The sequence below is a fragment of the Rhagoletis zephyria genome, unplaced genomic scaffold, assembly GCF_001687245.7.
Source record: "Rhagoletis zephyria isolate East Lansing unplaced genomic scaffold, Rhagoletis_zephyria_1.1 Rzeph_scaffold_06598, whole genome shotgun sequence".
Taxonomy (NCBI): Eukaryota; Metazoa; Arthropoda; class Insecta; order Diptera; family Tephritidae; genus Rhagoletis; species Rhagoletis zephyria.
The window spans coordinates 13,343-23,473 of NW_016163681.1; the positions used below are offsets into that span (position 1 = coordinate 13,343).

The 10,131-nt window shown below is 37.4% G+C and overlaps 1 protein-coding gene across 1 annotated transcript in view; it reads right to left on the reverse strand.

The window, feature by feature from the left end:
* The window catches only part of LOC108373326 (cuticle protein 16.5), a 20,656-nt gene extending 12,631 nt beyond the window's left edge, over nt 1-8,025 (reverse strand). Inside the window, exons 1-4 of the mRNA XM_017629196.1 lie at nt 7,848-8,025; nt 1,124-1,373; nt 632-787; nt 385-597 (exon numbers count right to left, since the gene is read on the reverse strand). Of these exons, the coding sequence (XP_017484685.1) occupies nt 385-597; nt 632-787; nt 1,124-1,373; nt 7,848-7,859 (631 nt within the window). The 5' untranslated portion in view covers nt 7,860-8,025. The remainder of the gene's footprint in view (nt 1-384; nt 598-631; nt 788-1,123; nt 1,374-7,847) is intronic.
* Nucleotides 8,026-10,131: the final 2,106 nt, after the last annotated feature.

Genomic DNA, 10,131 nt, shown 5'->3' on the forward strand with positions numbered 1-10,131 from the left:
AATTCTTTATGAAATAACTAAAGGTCCGTGGCAACGCGGCGAATCATTTTAATGGGCTGGCAACACATAAAATTAAAATTAAAATTCTTTGTGCGTTGGTGAAATAAAAAACAATTTTAAAAATTTTTACAATTTAAATTTGACAATGATAAAATGGTGCAACAGAACGAATATAGGCATATTTGTACATATAGTATTGAGTATTTTCTCATAAATATCTGAAACTTAAATTTTGGTTTAATAATTATGACTATGTGGCAGGATATAAATTTTATTGCAAATAAATTAGTGTATTAGCAAATATTTAGATCTACGCAACTACAAATGCTAATTAGCGAATAAATATTATTTATTTTTAAGCGTTTTATGCTCTTCTCTACATACCATAAGCAGGTGCCGAAGCGTATTTCACAGAGGCAGCCGGCGCAGCAGCGACATAGCTATGCGCGAGAGCAGCAGGCGCGGCGTAATGTCCATAAGCCGGGGCAGAAGCGGCGTAATGCAGAGCTGGAGCGTGTGCAGTTTGGTAGCTAATAGCCGGAGCATGATAGCTGGCCGGTGCAGCATATGCGATGCCATGGGAAAGCGCGGGGCAGCATGGGCGTACGCAGCGTAGCAGGTGCAGCATAGCTATGGCTGAGGGTGGCCGCCGGCGCGGTGTAGCCATGCGCGGCATAAGTGGCTGCCGGCGCGGTATAGCCATGCGCGGCGTAGCCATGCGCAGCGTAGGCAGCAACGGGGGCAGCATAAGCATGGGCAACAGGTGCAGCGGCGGCGACTACGTGACCTTATTGTTTTTTTTTTTTCATTTACGTTCATTTGTTAGCACAGAATTAGAGGGTGTGCATAAGTATTTATGTAGGAAAGAGTGTGCATGTGTGCGTGTGTGTGTGCGTGTGTAAGTAAAATTGCAAGACAGTGCAGAAGAAGCAACAAAACATAAGTGCAAAGTGAGTTATGACAGTGCGAAAAATAGTAAAGTGTGTGCGAAACGGCGTGTTACATATGAAAGTGTGCAAAAATATGAAATAAATTTAATTGTTAATCATTAAATATAGAATAATAAAAATTGTCTCAAGCTCAACTTTGCTGTGCAATAAAAATCGCGCAATTTCCAACTTACCGCCAATATGTGGCGCAATGCCTGCATCGTTGCTAATACTGGAGCGTTGAACGTGCGATTGTGAGTGCGCAGTTTGCACGGCGCTGGAGTAGTCCGATTGCGAAGATTGGCCGTAATGTCCCTTCACGGTATGCTCTTGTGTGTTACCCACTGAGGCGTGATCCACGCTGGGCGCAGAGATGGAATAGGCCGCTGGGCCACCGGGCCTGGCATGCGCGCAAGCAATCACAGCGGCAATTACGAAAATAACCTGAAATGAGTGAACGTAAACGTATGTATATACATAAATGAAAGGGCAATAAAATGCAAGTGAAACAAATTTTAAGAGCAAAGCATAGTTTTAGGCGCTCAGCAGCCGTTTGAAAATAGCCGTATAAAAGGCACATTTGGTGTAATTAATTGTTGCATGAGCAGGATTTTATGATTGCACAGACAGTTGCCGACGGCCAACTTGTCGAACAAACGACAGAGGGCGAGAGATGGCGCGGCGCGTGAGTCGGTGAGTACATAATACCGCTTGTTTTACGCTCTTCTGTCGTAGTGTGTGTAACTTTTTGGCAATTCGTTAAAATTTGAAAACTTTTTCTCAGCACCGCTACTTAGTTGCCTTCATTTTGGTTTCGAAACTCCATGAAATGTATGCGAAATGTTTAAAGTTTTAATTAATCTTGCCGGAATTTCGGAAATCTTGATAATATTGCGATACGACCAGGTATGCTGGTTCTACTTACTCGTACATACATATGAATGTAAGTATGTAACTCTAGAAATTTTACTGCTAACACACTTTAATGACATTTGGTATGTATGTATATTAGACTGGTCCAAAGAAAAGTAAGGTCGAAAATTTAATGCTCTCAACGCCTAGAATTGTTTTGTACCGAAAAAATATAGCTTTTTTTTAAACCAAATAGATCGCTCAAAGTACTCAAATAGAAAATAAAATTTTTCGTAAAAATGATATAGAATCCTTGAAATGCCTTTTTTCAATCAGCAAACTCCTAGGTGGTGAGAGCTTTAAAATCCCAACTTTAATTTTCTTACATGCATTTTTGGAGCACCCTAATGCACATACATACTTGTGTGCATATGTAGTTGGAATTCGACGTTCAAATACTACGCTCATTTGCGACGTCTCTAATGCCCAAATTACAAACTACACAAACTACAATTTTCATGGGGACATAGTATGCAGAAAAGTTGCAAACAAAATTTTGAGTATCGAGAAGCAAACTGTCATTGAAAAGAAATTTTAAAGTTTAATCAACGAATAGCATAAAGTGCATTACTTACTGTGAAGCCAATCGAACGAAAATATGTTGTGATAGCCAGAGCTGGCAAAAATATGCATAAAAATTTTTTTTTTAAAGCTTTGAAAAGTTCGATAAATAAACAATGTCTTAAATATGCTAAAGTAAAAATGAATTGTGTTTATTCGTTATATGGAAGTAAATGCAACAAAAAAAATTTTAAAAAATTACGGCACTTTTTAGACATTGACAGTGACTTGCACATCATCAGGCTAAAATTGAATGGGCTATAAAATTGTATATTTAAGAAAATTCTAACACTTTTGAAAAAAAGAAAGGTGAATATTTGTTGCAATTTTTTTTTAGCTTTTACAAAGTCTTAAACTTGGTTTTATGTGGGTTTTGTTAGAGTATGAACCACATTTTGATTGAAAATTCTTAAAAATGAATAAGTAAACTTAAATGGCAAACAATATCACACTGAAATTGGTGTGATTTAGATGTGACCAAAACTATATCTAGGATTTTATTTGGTAACAACAAATGTTCATTCACATACAGCATGGTTACTCATACGCCCTGCCATACCAAATACTTATTCCGAAGTTCATGCAATCTACCAAAGAAATAACCTTGTTAAAGCACTGTTTATAACTAAAAATGCAAGCAAGTACAAAGAGTGTCAACTTGTTCTCTATCAAATTTGTATATTTATGTGTAAGCATATTTGCCTTTAAGTGTAAAAGTATTGCACATACTTAAGTGGATGCATATATGCATTTTTCCACTCAATAATCTTCAGCAGCCGCATGTCAGCTGGTACGATTGGCATTTATTTTTATTTTCATTTTTATTTTGATTCTGATTACTGCCACAAACGTTAGTGGGAACTTTTACAACTGTGCTATCAAAATATGTTGTAGATTGTGTGGTTATTTTCAATTTATTTCGAAAGTGGCAATTATGGTAAGAATGAGAAAATATTTACATATGCATACATATTTATGCACGTATACTGAATATACATACGAATATGTAAATATATATGTACATACATACATACATCGAAAGCATTATTTATAATTATAACTTTAGCAAATTCTCTTACTTTAACTGACTTATACCGATTTTCAAGCAGATCGTGACTTTATTATATTATCAAGCCAAGAAAGTGAACAGTGAATCATTGAGTCAATTATGGCAAAGTAGAGGCTTCGTCAGCAACACATCACCAAACTTTGTACACTTAAACCTTTGCAGGAGGTTTGGAAGTAGTCCCTACTTTCAAAACGCGGAGGATAAGTTTAAATTCCTGAAGATTCAGTTGCTTTCTTGAAGAACAAGACAGGTAGCTCAGCAAAGAACAGCAAAGATATCGATAAAACAGACCATTGAAGTGATGAATGCGTTGCTAAACATACAGCTCATAAACTTAATAAGGAAACAAAGTGCAGTTCCTGACTGGGAAAATTATCCAGCTTTCTAATAGTACGTAATATTAGTTTTATTTTCTCAGATATTCAGGCTGGTCCAAACCGCAGATCATTTGGCGTGGTAGGCGTAAGAATATACCAAGCAACGATATAAAGGACGTGCATGTAAGGAGGATGCAGTGATTGCTCAAATTCATCAACTCTACATGCTACTTTATGTAAGACGCAAAGGCGTATACAAATCCTGTGCGATGTCATAATGGACTAGATTGAACCCTATTCAGCCTAGCCTAACTTTTCGATACTTATTTTCGCAATAACAAGCAGCCTGGCAGAGCAAACATGAAAACTAACGACCTCGGCGCTGTTAACTTAAAATTATTAGATAAGCGCCGCCTACTTTGAACAATATTATTTGAACAGCTGTAGAAGTCTGGTTAGGCAGAGACTGTATTTCGTAACTTAAGAGGGCGGTATGATATGGATAGTCGAGTCACCGAAGGAGTTTCAGATCTGTCAGCCTCGTCTAGTTTCTTTTAAGGACATTCGAAATATTTATTTATCTGTCATTAATAAACAGAATGCTAACAACGAGTTTATTTTCGAATCGGTACTCATTGCAAGCGATTAGGTTTAGTATTAGAGAATATGCAGCACGTCTTCTAGCGAGAGATCGCTTTCTAAGATGACAGCGTAGAATTTATTGTAAGAGGAAATTTCTAAGACACTTTGTGTGAAACTGTACAAGGATGCCTGGAAAATAGCACTCTTTCATTTCCCAAGAAGAGAGAGGGTTTCTTACTTATATAGAGTCTCCCTTAGAAAAAGATATTTCGCTTACGAGCTCTGATAAGTTGAAGAAACTATTTGGTCATGACCCTGAACCGCAAGCTGTGATGGGAGCTGAGCTTTAAGGAATGGCGAAAAGACGTTTGCAGTAGCCATATGCTGTTCTAGAAAAGTCGTTGACAAGCGTAGGGAGTTCATATGGAAGTCGATCTATCGGCTCACTGGAACTACAGTAAGACTAAACTTTGAACGGAACGAAAGACTTGACAGCTACTTTCTCCTTTTCCACAATAACTGACACATTTTCTATAGAAAAACGAAACCGATTTGTCACTTGATTACTGACAATTTAGGATTTCCTGACTAGAGACCGTCCAAGAGCCAGCTTGCGAAGTCTCGACACCTCATTTGTGGTCTCCAGAGCTCCGCAGAACTCTTGCCAGGATTTTTCTTTTCTTTTTTAAGCTGGTTCTATATTTGTTTCAGTCTTCTTCACGTCGGCAACGTTTAATCTTTTTGAAGAGCTTCCATTCCGTCGACCTAAGTTGACCCAGTTCTTCATTCTACCATACTGGCTTGGACTTTGATCGTATCCGAGATATAGGACAGCTCAGCTCGGAACACTTGGCCAGAACCGCTTTTAGATGATAGTACATTACATAGCATTAATAAGTCAACCAATTTCCAGAAGTATTTTTTTAAGGCAGCAACTATTAACTTTTGCTTTTAAAACAAAATATACTCCCCATCGGTTTCAAGACATCTTGTTTAATAAGCCATTTAAGTTAGGATTTAACCAAAATATTTGTAAGAAAAATACATAGTTATTTAAAACAATTGATTTTAACTTGCGGCTAAAGTGAAAAGTCCGACAAAGCACCAGTAAAAAAACTTAAAATACTGTGTAAACAAACAGAAACTCAACAGAGCACCTAAGGGTAGAAATCTATGAATAAAATGAGGAAAGATGCCACGAAGAAGAAATGGCAAAGGCGTAAAGTGAAAAGTAAACATTTTAAAATAAACTTTCATCCAAGCCAAGAGTGAAGAAGTAATAAACATTGTAAAAAAAACTTTTACAAAAGCAAAACAACAATGAGAACAGCAACGCATAAAACGATGAACACAAATAGCGTTACGTGAGTTCGCTGACTTCAAAAACGGCCAAAGGATTTATTGCTATTCGCCCGCCGACTTACAGCTTTTCTCTTCTCTGCTTCGCATGACTTTTTAATTTAAAATTTTCAACGGAAACTTTCACATACGCATACGCAACAATGCCCAGTGGAAAAATGGGAATGCATTACCTTTTTCCACCAAGGAAAGATTGACAACCACGGTTGAACGAAAAGATGCATGGCAATGTATGTAAGTGAGCGGCTGATGCGCAGTTTGGAAACCATACATAAAACTAAAAGTTTGAGAACTAACTCAACTATAAGGGTATTCAGACTTTCCTCGCTAATGTATTAATTCGTTATCTGGTAACTCGGTAATACTTTCAACTTCGAACGCCCCTTATTCTTTTTCTGGTTGAAATTACTTTCGAATCAGCTGGCGTGAAGTTCTTTTATTTATAAACATTTATTAATTCCACGACAGAAAGGTTTATTGAACTTTCGATAAAATGTATGCACTTCTCGCGGGAGAAAATTCCAGCAAATAAGTGACAGAAAAAATAGCTGACATTTTAACGCGTGTTATTACCGCATTATCTGACTTGTCACCTCGTTAAGTTGGTAATGATATATTCGGTAATATACAAAAACCAAACAATGGTGGGAGTTACCGAATACCGAATTAAGACCTTAACGAGTATAGTCTGAATACCCATTATGTTTTTTTTTCACGTTATCTCAACAGCTGCTGTAGCCGAATGGATGTGTGTTCGACTGCCGTGTTGTTGGTCACGGGTTCAAACCCTGTGGCATAGGCTTTATTTTATTGTTTTCTATACCCGAGCGCACTTGTGCACAAGGGTATTATAACTTTGTTCACATAACGGTTGTTTGTAACAGGCATAACGAATGGAGATATATATAAACAAATGTATACATAAATGATCAGAATGAAAAGAGAAATGGATTAAGCAGTGACTCTCTGTCTGTCCGTCCGTCCGGACATACCAAATGGCCGAAAATTTCTAAATCGAACAATAACTGCGCCCATATCCCATATAACGATAAATGGAAGAGAATTACAAAATCTTCGATAAATCAGTAAATAATTAAAACTAATTTATTCAAAATTTATTTATTTATTGAAATTGAAAACTTCATTTTTGGGGTTATTTCTAGCTCGCGTACATCTATCATCTGAGGGAATTTTTTAGAAAAAAAAAATTTTTTTAAACTAATTTTTTTTTATAAAAAAGAGTCTTAAAATGTTATAAACTTAATATTTCCGATGGGAAAAAGCGCTGTTTTTTTGTATGTAGAGTGATGCCCTCTAATATGACATCAGGGCGGATCAATTTGTATGGGAAATTTTTTCGACTACGCGGGTAAAGCACCGGAGGATTCTATGTGTAAGTCTAAGCAATTTTGTCGAAGAAACCACGAGTCTAAAATCGATTTGGAGTTTGCAGGTTTCATAACATTTGTCTGAAGTGTCGTAAAGAAGTGCTTAAATGTTGTATAAAAACAAGCTATAAGGCATTTATGAAGAATCCATTTCTGCAGTTATCTTTTTCTTAAAACTTCAATCAGAGGGCGCAACAGTGAAAGTTTCCTATTTTATTCGAAATGTATTTTCGCAACTTGCAAACTCCAAATTGATTTTATATCCATGGTTTCTTCGTCATATTTGCTTAGAATTACACCTAGAATCCGCAAATTCTATACACGCATAGTTAAAAAAAAATTTACCCGCCCTAATATACATATGTATATTTAAAATATATATTTTGGGCATTAAACAACTTGTGTTGATATATTTAATCAAATATATGTCAAAAACTTTGCTCGGCTTGAAAGCTTGCTTCAATTTTACACATAATTAAACAATTTAAGAAAAAAAAATCCACAGATTTAAAGAATTTTTGTTTTCATGCATTCCTTTGTCCTTTATTGTCCTTTTTTTGAGTCACAAACGGCTTCTTGCCACAAATGTCTGAAATGTTTCAAGAGTCTTTCTACGCTTTTAAAATATTTTCCATTTCGTTTTCCAAAAGCACACTCAAGTCCTTCCAAAATGTCCTTTTACAATTCAAAAACAAGCAAAAAGCAGCAACACTTCAACATAACTGCGTACCTTCAAAGCCATTTTTTTCACAATTTCACTTTAACTACTTTTGTACTGTTCTGTAAGACTTTTGTTTAAAATAAAAATCGCTTTTAACTTTAGCTTTTCTTTGACAATTTGCGACTTATTTTGCCGTTATGAAGCTTGCAACACCGTTGCACTTGGAGTGGCAATTTGTTGATCAAACGTTTTCAAAAACGCACTAAAAACTGTTTCAATTTCGTATTCTTTGCGTTTATTTATACGCTTGGGCCATCAAGTTGTGGCAGCAGCAGCAGCAGCAGCAGCGGCAACAACAACAACAGCTCTACAGCCCACCAAAAGCGCGCTTATGAATTGAAAACTGTAACTCAGCTGCAGAAACGAGTTTTATTGTTTTCGATTTGTTTTTCTTGCACAGTTTTCCGGTGCAAAAAATTTTTTATAACAACGCATGAGCTGCGTTGGATTACATGCAGACATACAAAAAATACATATGTATACATATATGCATGTCTGCAGCTATGCTGCTGCACCAAATCAGCAACAACAGCCTCATATTTGTAGCAGCATTAATGAGAGCAACAACAGTCAATAGATAGCAGCAATAACAACAACAGCAACTAAAATTGTTTTGGCTGCAACAATACCTACATACAGGCTTAGCATAGCCAAGCCGCCTTTGCTCGCTGCTGTCACTGCTGCACGATTTTTCAGCGTACACTTGGCAAGTTGCAAGTTGTAAGTAAGTTGGGGTGGCGGCTTAGGCTTAAATGATTGCAATTTGATTTTAAATTTATTTTATGCATTTATGTTTTGTTTTTGTTAGATATACTCGTACATAGATATCTGCAGATTTATAGCAAAAAAAAAACAATGCGTTTTGTGGGGCGTGTGTACGTAAATATTTTGAGTATATCAATCTTACGAACTGGGTGCGTGGAAATGCTATGGAAATACAGTACTACGCTAAGAACTTTAAATAATTGAATGGTGTACATGTTCGTACTTATGTCTGTCGCGGTAGACGGCGTCACTAAAATAAATAAATATAAGTAGCTTCAGATTGTAAAATATATCGCCTAATGTCCCAATCCGGCCACATGAATACTGCTTTGTTGAAAATTCCAAGATATATAGGTTAGGCTAGGTTATTCTGGCCTACCCCACGTAGACCAATAGGTCCCTAGTGATGCCAGATGGAGATAAAGGTGTCCTTTGGCTATAGAACTGTGGCCAGTATTTCTTTGCTTGAGCTCCCTTTATGCAATCTTTCCCCTCGCTTCCTTAACCGCAAAGCTCTTTGCTAGAAGGTCGATTGGTGGTATATTCAGAACTTTGTCTAGTCCAGTCGTTGGAGTTGTTTTCAGTGTTGCTCTTGTACACAATAATGAGGGACGTCGAGCGCCCTCCATTGTCTTCTGATAAATGATTATTTCGGTTGCAGTCCACCAATTAGCGTGCCACAGAGTAATATTGGCCTCACCGTTGCCGTGTAGTACCAACGCATTAGGGCAGGGGATAGGCCCCAAATAATTTCCAGCACCATCACTCCTCCTAATTGCACTTCCACAGCATTTAGGGAGTTTCCACGAAAAAATGTTGTACCTGCATTAATCCCTAAACATGCCCGAGTAGTCCATTTATATTTAGTATTTAGAGTTCCATTCATTTAATCACTTATGGTGTTTAGGTATTTCCATGCCAATATTACTCCAATGTCATGGACAACTAGTTTGGGTGTCTTTCCTTCAAATTTATTTTGTAGTTCGTTTAACACGAGTAGCCAAAGAAGCGGTTAGAGTACCCCTCCCTGTGGTGTACCTTTTACCGCATGCTCAGTTAGCCTGGCTTCATCCAATTTTTCTATAATTCGTTTACAGTATAAAAGCTGTTCTTATCCATAAAATAGTAGCAGGTTCCACATTGTTTGCTTGTAAACTACCCAGCATAGCTTACATTGATACATTATTAAAAGCTCCGCCGGTGTAAGTCTTATGTAAAATATCTCCATCTAGTCAGACAGTCAGGCGACACTCAAAGCACATGCAATTCAAAAACCTTAGCGCAGATCCTTAAAGGAGACAGCTGGTACATCTGCGTAGGCATGTCGCTTACTACCTCCAAGCCCATTCTAAGGCGTTCACCTCTTAAACGTGCAACGGTCTGCTCATGCTGGGAAAAAGGGAGTTAGCCACAGCCATGAGCCTGCTAACAGGCCATTTAGCCATCGAAAGGCGCGCAACGAGATTAGGGGTTCCCCAAAATGGCAGAAGTTTCAGAAATGAGGAGGGGCCATAAACCTTCCTTCAAC